Source organism: Lepidochelys olivacea, assembly GCF_965140295.1.
Source record: "Lepidochelys olivacea isolate rLepOli2 genome assembly, chromosome: 8".
In the NCBI taxonomy this organism is placed as follows: Eukaryota; Metazoa; Chordata; order Testudines; family Cheloniidae; genus Lepidochelys; species Lepidochelys olivacea.
This window is the reverse complement of record NC_140418.1, coordinates 46,628,507-46,644,643: the sequence shown is the minus strand read 5'-3', so window position 1 is coordinate 46,644,643 and position 16,137 is coordinate 46,628,507. Positions and strand designations below refer to the sequence as shown.

The window sequence follows — 16,137 nt, the reverse complement described above, 5'->3', positions numbered from 1 at the left end:
GTTTATGCTCTTGAATAAAAGTTTTTAAACTACCCCAAATTGGTTTTCTCTGCTCAAGTGGCGATGAGGTAAAAACAACCTTAATTAAAGGGACTTTAATTAAATATTAATTAAAATATTTGACTGAAGTCCTCAAAAGCCTGTTGTTGCTACAGCCCTCCCTTGGCAAACTCAGGTAAGGCAGTGTGAAGACTGGGCTTGGATGATGAGAATGGAAGCTGAACTACTCAGGGATGGATTGACTCTGCTTTATCCTCCCCAACACAGAAGTCTATGGCAAAAAGAGTTGCAGTTATTGGAGCAGGGGCCAGCGGCCTAACAGCCCTTAAATGTTGTTTAGATGAAGGACTCCAACCAACATGCTTTGAGAGAAGTGAAGACATCGGGGGACTGTGGCGGTTCCAGGTAAGTTGAGTTTGTCTCCAGGGTCTTGCATTATAGACAGCATAGTAAGCCAAGGGGTTTGGAATACTCCAGTTCTTCCTGCACAACTAGACATGTCCCTTCTGAAATAGAAGTGAGCAGCGAGATTGCTGACTACACTGAAAAATGCCTATTCTCCATGGGGCAATACACACAGCAGTGTTGTTCCTCAAATCAGAGTGGGCTTCCCATACAAAGGAGACTACTTGCTGCATGACTTTTCTCGGCGTATACCTTTTTAATGTCATAAATGAAGAAGGGAAGAGAGGACTCTGGGGATAAGTGAGATCCACCAATGCCCAAGAACCATGCTATTATGGGAAGTGAATTGAGTAAGGTATGCCTACTAGGGCTGGTCAAACATTTTCTATCAATATGGTTTTTCAAAGGAAAATTGGGGGTTTGACTGTGGTGGTGATCATCAACGGCAAGGATGAAGCAGTGAGATGGCGTTCAAAGGGATTTTAAAAAAATACCAAGGTTGATTTTAAATTAAAAAGGGCAGGGGGAGGGAGCACCACCAGGAATACCTTCCATAACACAACTCCAGCAGGCCCAGCTTCCTCCAGATGACACTTCCCCCTGCAACTCTGACTACCAGCTGGAAGACAAGGAGTTTTACAGAGGGCTTCACCACCCAGAATCCTTTTCAGGCAATGGGGATGTCTCCACCTGGTCTCTCTGGGTGATTGACAGCCCATCCAGCCAATCAGCTCTTTCCCTCACTCCTTGCTTTCTAGGCGCTTCACCCCATCACATTCATTAAATGATTTGTCGTGGGAAGCAGGGAGGAGAAAAAGCACTTTCCAGCAAACTCTAATACATACCTTATTGGCATGAACCTAGGAGGGACATGTGGCTAGAGCATAGGCATGGGAGTCAGGATGTTGGAGTTTTGATCCCTGCTCTCCCGCACATTTCCTGTGTGATCTTGCTTTGTCTCCATTTCCCCACCAGTTACAATAATAGAATCATAGACATGTCGGGTTGGAAGGGACCTTAAGAGATCATCAAGTCCAGCCCCTTTTGCTGAGGCAGGATCAAGTAAACCTAGACCGTCCCCGACAGGTGTTTGTCCAACACATTCTTAAAAACTCTAACGATAGGGATTCCACAACCTCCATGGAAAGCCTATTCCAGCGCTTAAGTATGCTTATAGTTAGAAAGTTTTTCCTACTATCTAACCTAAATTTCCCTTTCAGCAGATCTAAGTCCATTACAACTTGTCCTACCTTCAGTGGACATGGAGAACAATTGCTCCATGTCTTCTTTATAACAGCCCTTAACATATTTGAAGGCTGTTATTAGGTCCCCTGCTCAGTCGTCTTTTCTTAAGACTAAACATGACCAGTTTTTTAAATCTTTCCTCACAGGTCAGGTTTTCTAAACCATTGATCATTTTTGTTTCCTCTCCAATGGATTCTCCCCAATTTGGGCATATTTTTCCTAATGTGTGGTGCCCAGAATTGGACACACTACTCCAACTGAGGCCTCACCAATGCCAAGTACAGTAAGACTTACTTACTTATGGCACTCCTGTTAATACATCCCAGAATATTAGATTTTTTTTCACAGCTGCATCACATTGTTGACTCATATTCAATCTGTGAACCCTAGATCCTTTTCAGCAGTATTACCACCTAGCCAGTTATTCTCCACTTTATAGTTTGCCATTTGGTATTTCCTTCCTAAATGAAGTACCTTGTACTTGTCTTTATTGAATTTCATCTTGTTAATTTCAGACCAATTCTCCAGTTTGTCAAGATCGTGTTGAATTCTACTCATGTCCTTCAAAGTGCTTTCACCCCTCCCAGTTTGATGACATCTGCAAATTTTATAAGCATACTATCCACTCTGTTATTCTAGTCATTAATGAAAATATTGAATAATACCAGAGCCAGGACTGACCCTTGAAAGATCCCACTAGATAGACCCTCCCAGTTTGACAGCACACCATTGATAACTTCTCTTTGAGTGTGGTCCTTCAACCAGTTGAGCACCCACTTCATAGCAATTTAATTTCGATCACATTTCCCTAGGTTGCTTATGAGAATGTCATGTGGCACTGAGTCAAAAGCCTTACTAAAATCAAGATATATCATGACTATGCTTGCCCCCTATCTGCTAAGCCAATAATCATGTTACAGATGAAAATTTTAAGTTGGTTTGGTATGATTTGTTCTTGACAAATCCATGCTGGTTATTCCTTATAACCCTATTATCCTCTAGATGCTTACAAATTGATTGTTTAAACATTTGTTCCACTATCTTTCTTGATATCAAAGGTAGGCTGACCAGTCTATAATTCCCACGGTCATCTTTGTTTCCCTTTTTAAAGATAGGTACTACATTTGCCCTTCTCCAGTCCTCTGGGACCTGACCTGTCCTTCATGAGTTCTGAAAGATAATTGCTAATGGTTCTGAGATTGCTTCAGCTAGTTCCTTAAGTACCCTTGAATGAATTCCATTAGGTCCTGCTGACTAGACAACATGTAACTTTATTGAAATATGCTTTATCCCGTTCTTTCCCTGTTTCAGCTTGAATTCCTTCCCCCTTGATCATAGAATCATAGAATATCAGGGTTGGAAGGGACCCCAGAAGGTCATCTAGTCCAACCCCCTGCTCAAAGCAGGACCAATTCCCAGTTAAATCATCCCAGCCAGGGCTTTGTCAAGCCTGACCTTAAAAACCTCTAAGGAAGGAGATTCTACCACCTCCCTAGGTAACGCATTCCAGTGTTTCACCACCCTCTTAGTGAAAAAGTTTTTCCTAATATCCAATCTAAACCTCCCCCACTGCAACTTGAGACCATTACTCCTCGTTCTGTCATCTGCTACCATTGAGAACAGTCTAGAGCCATCCTCTTTGGAACCCCCTTTCAGGTAGTTGAAAGCAGCTATCAAATCCCCCCTCATTCTTCTCTTCTGCAGGCTAAACAATCCCAGCTCCCTCAGCCTCTCCTCATAACTCATGTGTTCCAGTCCCCTAATCATTTTTGTTGCCCTTCGCTGGACTCTCTCCAATTTATCCACATCCTTCTTGAAGTGTGGGGCCCAAAACTGGACACAGTACTCCAGATGAGGCCTCACCAATGTCGAATAGAGGGGAACGATCACGTCCCTCGATCTGCTCGCTATGCCCCTACTTATACATCCCAAAATGCCATTGGCCTTCTTGGCAACAAGGGCACACTGCTGACTCATATCCAGCTTCTCGTCCACTGTCACCCCTAGGTCCTTTTCCGCAGAACTGCTGCCTAGCCATTCGGTCCCTAGTCTGTAGCTGTGCATTGGGTTCTTCCGTCCTAAGTGCAGGACCCTGCACTTATCCTTATTGAACCTCATCAGATTCCTTTTGGCCCAATCTTCCAATTGGTCTAGGTCCTTCTGTATCCTATCCCTCCCCTCCAGCGTATCTACCACTCCTCCCAGTTTAGTATCATCCGCAAATTTGCTGAGAGTGCAATCCACACCATCCTCCAGATCATTTATGAAGATATTGAATAAAACCGGCCCCAGGACCGACCCTTGGGGCACTCCACTTGATACCGGCTGCCAACTAGACATGGAGCCATTGATCACTACCCGTTGAGCCCGACAATCTAGCCAGCTTTCTACCCACCTTATAGTGCATTCATCCAGCCCATACTTCCTTAACTTGCTGACAAGAATACTATGGGAGACCGTGTCAAAAGCTTTGCTAAAGTCAAGAAACAATACATCCACTGCTTTCCCTTCATCCACAGAACCAGTAATCTCATCATAAAAGGCAATTAGATTAGTCAGGCATGACCTTCCCTTGGTGAATCCATGCTGGCTGTTCCTGATCACTTTCCTCTCATGCAAGTGCTTCAGGATTGATTCTTTGAGGACCTGCTCCATGATTTTTCCAGGGACTGAGGTGAGGCTGACTGGCCTGTAGTTCCCAGGATCTTCCTTCTTCCCTTTTTTAAAGATTGGCACTACATTAGCCTTTTTCCAGTCATCCGGGATTTCCCCGGTTCACCACGAGTTTTCAAAGATAATGGCCAGTGGCTCTGCAATCACAGCCGCCAATTCCTTCAGCACTCTCGGATGCAACTCGTCCGGCCCCATGGACTTGTGCACGTCCAGCTTTTCTAAATAGTCCCTAACCGCCTCTATCTCCACAGAGGGCTGGCCATCTCTTCCACATTTTGTGATGCCCAGCGCAGCAGTCTGGGAGCTGACCTTGTTAGTGAAAACAGAGGCAAAAAAAGCATTGAGTACATTAGCTTTTTCCACATCCTCTGTCACTAGGTTGCCTCCCTCATTCAGTAAGGGGCCCACACGTTCCTTGGCTTTCTTCTTGTTGCCAACATACCTGAAGAAACCCTTCTTGTTACTCTTGACATCTCTGGCTAGCTGCAGCTCCAGGTGCGATTTGGCCCTCCTGATAACATTCCTACATGCCCGAGCAATATTTTTATACTCTTCCCTGGTCATATGTCCAACCTTCCACTTCTTGTAAGCTTCTTTTTTATGTTTAAGATCCGCTAGGATTTCACCATTAAGCCAAGCTGGTCGCCTGCCATATTTACTATTCTTTCGACTCATCGGGATGGTTTGTCCCTGTAACCTCAACAGGGATTCCTTGAAATACAGCCAGCTCTCCTGGACTCCTTTCCCCTTCAAGTTAGTCCCCCAGGGGATCCTGGCCATCTGTTCCCTGAGGGAGTCAAAGTCTGCTTTCCTGAAGTCCAGGGTCCGTATCCTGCTGCTTACCTTTCTTCCCTGCGTCAGGATCCTGAACTCAACCAACTCATGGTCACTGCCTCCCAGATTCCCATCCACTTTTGCTTCCCCCACTAATTCTACCCGGTTTGTGAGCAGCAGGTCAAGAAAAGCGCCCCCCCTAGTTGGCTCCTCTAGCACTTGCGCCAGGAAATTGTCCCCTACGCTTTCCAAAAACTTCCTGGATTGTCTATGCACCGCTGTATTGCTCTCCCAGCAGATATCAGGAAAATTAAAGTCACCCATGAGAATCAGGGCATGCGATCTAGTAGCTTCCGTGAGCTGCCGGAAGAAAGCCTCATCCACCTCATTCCCCTGGTCCGGTGGTCTATAGCAGACTCCCACCACTACATCACTCTTGTTGCACACACTTCTAAACTTAATCCAGAGACACTCAGGTTTTTCTGCAGTTTCGTACCGGAGCTCTGAGCAGTCATACTGCTCCCTTACATACAGGGCTACTCCCCCACCTTTTCTGCCCTGCCTGTCCTTCCTGAACAGTTTATAACCATCCATGACAGTACTCCAGTCATGTGCGTTATCCCACCAAGTCTCTGTTATTCCGATCATGTCATAGTTCCTTGACATCACCAGGACCTCCAGTTCTCCCTGCTTGTTTCCAAGGCATTGATGATGATAATCGTTCTGAATATCTGGTCACCATTAACCTTTTTAGCAAAGACTGAAGCAAAATAGGCATTGGACACCTCAACCATTTCGATGTCATCAGTTATTAGCAATCTTTTCTCACTAAGTAGAGAACCTACATTTTCCTTCATCTTTCTCTTGCTCCTAGTGTATTTAAAGAACCTCTTTTATTGCCTTTTATGTCCCTTGCTATATGTAACTCATTTTGTGCCTTTTCTGATTTTGTCCCTTCATGCTTGTGCTATTCTTTTGTACTCCTCTTTAACAGTGAGGATAATATTTCCCTACCTTCCAGGAGTGATATGAGGTTTTATTTTTTAATGGTCATGCAATACTGAGATCCTTGAATGAAAGTGAAAAGTCGCAAATATCCATGTCCTGTCAGTATGCCCCGGGGGACATTCCTTCTAAACATGGAGGTCAGTTCACCTCTTAAAACATGAACAATAACTAGGCATGTTGTTTATATCCAGAGATATTGGTTTCCACTACGTAATGGGCCCTTTCTCTGTTTTCCTGTGCTTTGGAGAGCTGCAAATGACTTTTACAATCTAAAAAACTCTAGCTAAAACAAAACATCTGTCTTGATTTCATTCTAAAGGTGATCGTTTTAAGTATATTCTATGTGAGATACAGTAGCTACCACCTGATTGAATAAGATTTCTGAGACAGTAATGCAGCACAGCCAAATTGTTTGGAATATTTAGTATCTATCGGCTGGAAGCCCTAGTGAACAATATTGGTCTTTACTTTCAGGAAGGCATAGTTTTGAGGGGAATTTCAAATCCCACAGGATACATGTGAGCTTGAAAATTCCTGACCTTCACCTGTAGTGGTTTAAGTCCTGTTGAGTACTACCCCTGTAAGATTGGATTGGGGGAAGGGGGGTTGAATGACTATTTTTGTCAAGAATGATATAAGGAGTTTTCAGAATTCTTATATAATGGAGGGGGTGGGGGACGACATAAATTCCTGTTCAGCTATTGACAAATTCTCCCAATGACTCCAGTTTTTCCCTCTGTTGTAAACATATGGTGCCCACAATCTTGACTGAAATCTTCAGGTTTCGCTCCATTTCCAAGGGTAGTATTCACAGCAAAAGGTGAACAGCGTCCATTGAAACAAAACTCCCATTCCCTCTAAAACATCACACACATCACATCCAAGCCAGACAGGTTTAGAAATGTTTGCTCATTCTTTTTTGCATTGCTTCTTCCCTTCTGGGTCCCAGCTGGGCCTGGAATTGGAAGTGGTGAAATGTTGTAAGCATATCTGTCCTCATAAAATTTGCAGCCTAGATTTTCAGATTCGTGAAACAGGTTGAGTTAAGCATCTCAACTTTGGGATGTTTTTATGTCAAGCAAACTTGAATGGTGAACCTTTTCTGTATTGCCTCCGGACTAGTTATTTGAAACTCCTGTCCTGGTTTTGTTGTTTCCTGCAGGAGTGTGATACGGATTGGAAAGCCAGTATTTATAAATCTGTGACCATTAACACTTCCAAGGAAATGATGGGTTACAGCGATTTCCCTATCCCAGAGGACTACCCCAACTACATGCACAACAGCAAAGTCATGGACTACTTCAGGATGTACGCCGAGCATTTTGATCTTCTCCGATGCATACGCTTTCAGGTAAGAAATGACATCTCTTTGGGGGGGTGGAAGTCAAGTGCAGCTCTGGGGGCTAACTGCTCCCCCTAATCCCAGTAAAATACCACCCATTTGATGACCTTGCAGGGGATGCTGCGATATTATCACACATGGCATTATGTGACACGGTCACCAAACAAGGTCTTGTGTGGTGATATTTCAGCAAAACTTAATTACATCAGCTCTCCTGGAAGGCTGGATAGTAGTAATAGATAGCACGTCTAGAGCTACTCGAAAAGATTTTCCTGCCCTGCTCCTCTGTCAAGTTGTCCTGCAGTGGTTCATGAGCATGAGTACCAACCTCAGAACAACTGTTAAGTAGCAGGGCACAAGCCCCAAACTGGCTGTGAGGTCTATACTTAGATTTCATCAACCATGTATCAAGTGTAAACTCCTCAGGCATTTTAACAGCCTTAACATGGAGCCACAGACAGTCCCCTTGGGTACTCCGATCTATCTTGCCACCTAGGCAAGCTTGCCTTTTGCCTTCCACCAAAAATCAGAACAATATTCAGGTAACTCCCTGGATCAGTTACTTATCCCAGGTCAGTTGCACCTTCGATCTCATACCAAAGCCAACATTTGTAGCCAATCCTAAAACAAACTATTTCCTTTTCCTAGTTAATAAATCTTTAGATAGTTATTTACAAGGTTGAAGCAGGTAAACATAGACACACTTTTTGAAACTTATTTGTAATAGAAGCTTTTATGATAAACAAGCTTGATATACCCTTAGAGCTAAGCCAGGCCTGGGATTCTTTTGCTCATGTGTAGTAATCCTTGCCCTTCAGAGACCAAGAAGCATAAAAGACAGTTCCTCCTTGTTAGAGCTTTTTATTCCTTCCCTCTTCTGTGTTGAGTTGCAGATTCAGCTGTTGGAAGGAATTCAATTGCACAGCTCTTCACTAGGGAGAGTAATTAACACAGTCTTTTGTCCTCTGATGTTCCACAATGGTTTTTCTAGTGTTGATGGGTCTTCGTTTGATGGGCAGCGCATAACACCTCCTGTTGGAAATTTGTATTTCAGTCTCATTAATAGTTCTCTCCTGTCTGGTGATTTACAGTTACAGAGCAAACACTAAATATTACCTTATGACATTGAATACAGATGTTATAAGTGAGATGAATGCAGGCAGCAACTTGCAAGCTTTCAATAAAATCCAAGCACTAAACACATTCTTGTAACTCGAATACCTATTTTCACAATACTAACACATGGGTGAGCCAGACTGGTTTCCAGCTATGCATCTGTCAGTGTTCAGTTGGCCTTGGGGCCTTGGCCTGAGCAGGCACCTGGTCTGCCAGCGTCACACCCCCCAAAAAAACTTCAATGACAAATAACTTTTCTGATGAGAAGTGAAAACCAAGCCCCAGACCAACTGCGGTCATCAACAATTCCATGACACAGTCCCCAAGAGCAAGTTGTTAGCTCTGATGTCCTGAATTACTCACATTCTCCTTACCCTCCCTTAATTGCCGTTTTAATTGGATGCACTTACTTTCTTCACTTCTTGTGCTGTTGCCTCATTGTTTGCTTGTGCAATGTTAGACAGTTGCTGCATTTCACCCCCCAACAGGGTGTGCTTCGGCAGGGGGTGAAGGGGATCCTGCAATTTTAATGTTGGTGAAGCACTTAGTAGTGGTATGATTAGTAGTAATGATCTATCCAGCCTTGCACGCTGAGTGTGAGTCTCCCACTGCCCATGCAAATGATGAGGCTGCAGAAATTGCAACTGACCATGTTCTACAAAGAAACCTCAGCCTTGACATAGCTTTGGGGTTGCACGCCCTCCAGATGTACTACTTCTGCACGTAAGCCCCCATTTTTCAGGGCTTGTATGACAGATATTTACAACCACATGCAGTATCTTGGGGGACTGTTGTATTAACTTCCTGAATGTTACCTGTACATGTTATCTAGATTTCTGTGAGCCAAGGATTGTCATCTGGCTGGTTGGGCAGGTCTACCAAACTCTGTCCAGGACCTAGAATCCAGGAGTGGGTGGGTAATTATGAAGTCCCAGGAGCTGTAAATAGCTCCAGCAAAGAATCAGCCGCTCGGGTGGTTTTCATACACTGGTTCAAGTCAGGCTCAAGAGAGCCAGGAATCAGAGCTTGGGATATAGAGGGCCAGCTTGATTTGATAGAGAAGCCTTTATTTTAATCCAACAAACGGATGTGACCTTATGTACAAGGGGGGACCAAACCCATAGAAAGGACTGGAATCTGCCAGGACTGATGGGGAAACTGGCAAGCTTAAATATGCATTTAGACTCTTTTTGTTATTTTATATTTACTCTGTAATGCGTGTACCCTAAAATAAATGTACTCTGCTTTGAAAGCGCTCTCCGGTTACTGATAACCGCTGGCATATGCTGGTCATAGATCCTGGAGAGGGAGCAAAGCACAAGGGCTGGACTTTAGTCAGACCTGCGGAGAGAGAGACACAGGAAAGTGCAGACGGGCTGTTTATGGTTTCTAGGAAGGATGCGGGTCTCTTCCCAGAGGGAGGTGATATGGGGTATTCCTTGAGCAGCTCATGAAGGGGGGTGTCAAAGGTTCAGTTACCCCAAAACTGTGATGGCTGGTACCCGGTATATTAGTACACGTATACTGGTTTCCCTGTACTTTTCTCCATGCCTCCAGCTACGCCTGCGTAAGCTGTCATTCAGACAGTTCTCCTTTGCCTGACGGGCTTTGGGTATGTGGCTTCTTCTTTGAGTATGTGGTATCTTGGCTTTCTCATACCGCATGCTTCAGCATGAATAGAGGAACAAAATAAAGCCAAACCAAAGTAAGGGGCTGTCTGCTTTTCTTCTAGACAAGTGTGCTCAGTGTAAGAAAATGCTCCGATTTTTCCACCACTGGCCAGTGGGATGTTATCACAGAGACAGTCGGGAAGCAGAATTCGGCCATCTTCGATGCCATTTTGGTTTGCACTGGCCACCACATAGATCCTTACTTACCCCTGGAATGCTTCCCAGGTCAGTGGATACTAAGTATCAAGTCTCGTGGTGATTGGGATGTGACCTGCTCTAACTGGGAATGAACGGGCTGCAGTGGTTGAGATAAGGGAGCTATTTAGGTGGCTGCGCAGCCCTAGAGCTTGTGAATCTTTTGAAAGGAATTCAGCTCATGGACTCAGACTTTAAGGCTAGAAGGGACCATCTTAATCCTCCTGTCTGACCTCCTGCACATTGCAGGCTACAAAACCTCACCCACCCACTCTTGTAATAGACCCCTAACCTCTGGCTGAGTCACTGAAGTCCTCAAATCATGAAGTAAAGACTTCAAGTTACAGAGAATTCACCATTTACACTAGTTTAAACCTGCAAGTGACCCATGCCCCACGCTGCAGAGGAAGGCGAACCCCCTCCCCCCAGGGTCTCTGCGAGTCCCGACCCCAAATATGGTGATCAGTTAGACCCTGAGCATGTGGGCAAGACCCACCAGGAAGATACCTAGGAAAGAATTCTCTGTAGTAACTCAGTCCTCCCCATCTAGTGTCCCATCTCCAGCAGTTGGGGATTTTTGCTACCAGCAGTCACCAATGAGCCAGATGCCATTGTAAGCTCATCTCATATCATCCCTCCATACACTTATCAAGCTCAATCTTGAAGCCAGTTAAGTCTTTTGCCCCCACTGCTCCCTTTGAGAGGCTGTTCCAGAACTTCACTCTTCAGATGGTTAGAAATCTTCACCTTATTTTGAGCCAAGTCAAACTATAGAGGGAGGCAGGGTCAGTAGAAGCACACCCTGCTCATGTATATTGTCCTTCCCTAGGACTTGTCCCATTTTGTGCCAAGGGCAAAAATCTTTGAATCCTTAACCCAAAAGCAACATCCAGTTAGAAGGGCTCTGCTCCTGGAAACTGAGGGAGCTGGGGTGGGAGAGATGGATTCCAAGCCTTTGAATCAGAAACAAAGTTTTGGGTGCCCACGTCTCTGGGCAACATCCAGCTATAGTTAGGTCTGAGAGAAGTTTTGGTTATGGCCTGCTGCTCTCCTCCCTCCAGGCATGTAGATCTGCTGTGTGTGGATCTAAAAACCATACACACACCCTCGTAATGACCCTAGAGATACTGTTGTCCCGCATGGAGATATTCCCTTATCCAGAGCCTCTCCATGGACTTTCTCACACCCTCTCCAGGCACTGGAGATGCATCTTGGCCAGGTGTAGAAGTGCTCTTTTTTTATATAATGACTTCCTGGCTGAGGTTTCACCTTCTGGTTTCTTCTCCCCTTGCAGGTGTAGAGAAGTTTAAAGGAAAAATAATGCACAGCCGGGAATACAAGTATCCAGAAGAATTTCGGGACAAGAGAATAGTTGTGGTTGGCTTGGGAAATTCTGGAGTAGACATTAGTTTGGATCTCAGTCACACAACCAAACAGGTACTGTTGGCTATCACCTTCCAGCAATTTTAGCCTCACAGGTTGGATTGTGCTGAGGTGTTTTATTTAGCTACTGGGTATGAATAAGACTTGTTCTTATCCGAGTCTCTGCTCAAGACTTTTCTTCCTATTCTGCCTCTGATATGACTGCACAAGTTCCATTCGCAGTGAATCTTCATCTTGCATCATGTAAGGACAGTACTATACAGTAGTGGCCCAATAATATAATTGCAAGCTGTAGAGCTAAATTTATTCCCGATGTACACCATGTGTGCCCAGCCCAGCCCCATGCTAACAGTGCATGCAACTCATTATATACCCACTGCCATGCAAATGGTAAGAAGGCAGCAATTGTAACTGGTCTAACTTTACAAATACATCTTAGCCTTAAAGTCACTTTAGTGCATAACACAGCTTGGACCCAACCTGAGTCCCACTGAAGTCAGTGGAAAGGCTCCCACTGACTTCAGTGAACTTCGGATCAGGGTCTACTGTAAGAGGCAGTATTTTGGACCATTGCTGTAGGATACCAAATGACCTCTTAAGGTCTTCAGATTGCAATTTACGTCCAGGAAGCTGTAAGTAAAAGAAAAGGCGCAGTGTTCTAAACCAAAGTGATTTCAGATATTCAGTATGGCTTATTGTCCCCTTGTTTGATTCCCAGAAGTACCACAAACATCCGCTAGGGTTCCCCCATACTGGGAAAGAGAAGCATAGCTCCTAAGGAATTCCTGGGCATTTATTTGGGAAAACTGATTTAGTTACAGCCACACTTAAAAGAGGGAGTAACAAATTGGAGCAAAATTCTACTGTTGGGTCCACTCAGTGGATCTCCTCTCTGCTGCTGTGCTCACCCTAATTCTGTAGGAGATCCACAGTCAGAATTACTGGGTGAATCTGAGAGAAGAATTTTGTCCTTAGTCTTTTAAAATGGGCCCAATCCTGCAGTGTCCTAATCTTTACTTGGCCATCTCAATGAGAGTTTTCCCTAAGCAAGTGGCAAGCAGAAATTACTGTCTGATATGCAAAACCTGTTCATCTTACTGTTACCGTATCCCACCTCCCTCCCTTTCCATGTGTCTCTTTCATTCACTGGTCATGTGTTGTCCTCATTCTAAACTGCAAGCTCTCTGGAGTGAAAACTGTCTTCAAATGTTTGATCATACAAATGATGATAATCATACAAATGATGATAATAAATTAATTCAGTGGGATTTTTGTCTGAAGAAGGACTGTAAGATTGGATCCATTTTGTCTTTTTTTGTGTGTGTGTGTAAAACATACTTATTTTTATTCACATACAAAGACAGGCCAGGCCATTGCACCATGATATCCCCAAATGATACTACTTGCTTAGCAATGAAACTAACCCCAAGTAGCGTGCACCTCGCAAGCAGAAAGGTACAAGCACAGAACAAAGACCAAAAGCCCTGACCTGTTGCATTTCTGCATCTCTTCCGGCAGGTATTTCTCAGCACCAGGACAGGCGCCTGGGTGGTGAATCGCGTCTCTGACAACGGCTTCCCCCTCGACGTGGTACACTTCACACGCTTTAAAAATCTGTTGCGCCACGTCATCCCTTTGTACCTGATGAACCGGTGGGGGGAGAACAAACTGAATGCGAGGTTTAACCATGAAAACTATGGACTGAAACCTCAATTCAGGTAATGCCTCTGTTTCAGGACTCTCCCAGCCATGGGCATTTTATGGGTAAAATTTTCCAAAACTACTAAATGACTTAGTTTCTTAAGTCCCATTTTCAAAAGTGACTTAGGAACTTTAGGGCCAAAGTCTCACTGAAAGTCAATGGGATTTTAGGTTTTAGGGTGCATTTGGATCATGTTTTCCAGCTTTTCCTCACAACCATGAGGGCTAGAGACTTACTTTTTCTTAAGAAAAGCTGAGGTGCCCGCCTGATCACTTAACTCCTGCAGCTTGAGCTTGTAGAAAAACCTCTAATATCATGAGACTCACAATAAAATCACAAGACCTGGCCACACTGTAACATGTGACTTTGCACTTCAAACTGGGGAGGTAATTCCCAGCTCAAGTAGAGGTACCCGCGCTAGCTCTGGTCAAATTACCACACTAAAAATAGTGTCACCTCAGCAGCGGGAGGGGCTGGTCACGTGAGCATGTGCATAGTGTCTTGTTCTTGTACTCGGCGTGGTTGAATGAGGCCTCACAAACTTCCTGTGAGGGAGGTGAGTGGTGCTGTTCCCATTTCACAGGCTGGTAAAATGATGCCCACAGGGCGAAGATCCATAGCCCGGGACAGGAATGCTCACAGACTCTGGATCAAGGGCTGAACTTTGCAGCTCAAGTCCATCCCTCACAGACTTTTAAGTTTCTTGCCCAAGGTCAGAAAGCAAGACACTGGCTGAGCCAGGAGCAGAAATCCGGAGTCCTCTCTCTAAATTCCCTGCACTAAGCACTAGACAACTAGCATGTCTACAAGAACTTGGGCAGAGAAGTTCAAAGCCCCCCAAGGGGGTTAGGCACTCTACCTCTTGGGCACAGGGTATGGCACAGGGTGGCCAGCCACTGTAAGTGAAGTGGGTCCACTCCCCTGAAGACTGAGCCTGGGTCCAAATGAGGGGCAGGATGACGCCGGAGTTAAGAGCAAGAAGAAAGCTGCAGGGAGGGAAGAATGTGGCAAATGGGCAGCTCCAGAAAGGAGCTAGGATAGGCCCTGGGGCAAGGCCAGGCTCCTGGGAGGTGGCCCATGGCTTGTGTCTCCAGAAGTAAAGAACCAGAAGTAACAGGAGGAAGCTGCTTGGAACCCGTTGGAAAGAAGGTAGCACCACAGAGTGGCAGATACGGACTGGGAAAGACTGTGATTACCCTGGGATAGGAGGCTATCATTTTAGTTGACTTTCACTGGCAAAGGAACAATGAGGGTCTTTGCCCTGGAAGAGGGAGTTGAGTCCCTGAAGAACTCAGTGCAGAGAAGTGGGACATTAAGGTTTGCTTGAAGATTGTGGGCAGTTATTTGAAAGACTAGTAAATAAACCTACACATAGGTGCTTTCTGTGCTAAAATGGTGTCGGAGTAGTAAGTGTCGGGACCCTCAACCAGCAGATGGTGCTCAGGGACAGCTGCACCTTGCGACAGGGTGCCTAATAAATCTAGTACCTCTGACCATTCTAGCCTTAGCATATGCCTACACTGCAAGCACAGGTGTGGCTGTAGCCCAGGTAGGCATACCCACGCTAGCTTTAATCTAGCACGCAGATGTAACGACGGTAGTGAAGATATGGCAGAAAAGGCTTCAGGACAGGCTAGCTAGCAACCTGAGTAAGCACCCAAAATAAGTAAGAGTGCAATCCTGTGTCACCCTGCTTTCATTGCTGTTGTTACTTGTGCTGTGTCTACACTGCCATCGGGAGGTGTGATTGCAGCTCAGGCGGGCAGATCTGAGATAGCTTTGCTCTAGTTAGATCATTGCAAGCAATGGAAGGGAAGAATGTGGGAAGAGGGCGGGTAGCAATAGCAATGTTGCCATGGCAGTGGGGGCAGTGAAGGGACTAGCCTTCTGAGTACAACCCCCACCCCAGGCACATATTTGAGTGGGTTGCCGGTACTGCTACCCCGCATTGCTGAAGCTACCCCAGTATTATTACATTAGTGAGCTTTGAGTTTGCTAGAGCAAAGCTAGCTCAGGTATCTCTACGAGTCCTGCAATCCCACATCTCAACTGCAGCTTAGATCTACCAAACAGGTTGAACAGGTATAGCTACTCACACTGCAATCAGACCTTCTCTTGAGTCTCCACCGTTCTAACCCAGCACAGCCTATTCACACTCAGTTCTCTCCTCCTTCCTGACCTTACAGGTTTCTCAGCAAGTACCCGATTGTGGGGGACGACCTGCCCAATGCCATCGTTTCTGGCCGGGTGCTGATGAAGCCCAACGTGAAGGAGTTCACTGACACGGCTGTGATTTTTGAGGACGGGAGCCGGGAGGAGAACATCGACATCGTGCTCTTTGCCACAGGATACAACTTCTCCTTTCCCTTCTTGGAGGAGAACATTCTCAAAGTCAACAACAACCGTGTCCCCCTGTATAAGTTTGTCTTCCCTCCACACCTGGAGAAGCCCACGCTGGCTATCATCGGCCTCCTCCAGCCACTGGGGGCCATCATGCCCATTGCAGAGCTTCAAACTCGCTGGGCCACCAGGGTCTTTAAGGGTAAGGAAAATGGGCACCAGAGGTTCTCCACTTGTCACTCTGCTGACACTTCCCAGCAGCATTCCATACATTTCTCAGCATC

General features: G+C 45.3%; 1 protein-coding gene across 1 annotated transcript in view; it reads left to right on the top strand.

Annotated features, from left to right (window-relative positions):
* The window catches only part of LOC311525167 (flavin-containing monooxygenase 5-like), a 35,699-nt gene that overhangs the window by 9,210 nt on the left and 10,352 nt on the right, over positions 1-16,137 (top strand). The window contains exons 3-8 of the mRNA XM_084637034.1: positions 268-405; positions 7,268-7,456; positions 10,296-10,458; positions 11,723-11,865; positions 13,330-13,529; positions 15,700-16,055. Of these exons, the coding sequence (XP_084493160.1) occupies positions 274-405; positions 7,268-7,456; positions 10,296-10,458; positions 11,723-11,865; positions 13,330-13,529; positions 15,700-16,055 (1,183 nt within the window). The 5' untranslated portion in view covers positions 268-273. The remainder of the gene's footprint in view (positions 1-267; positions 406-7,267; positions 7,457-10,295; positions 10,459-11,722; positions 11,866-13,329; positions 13,530-15,699; positions 16,056-16,137) is intronic.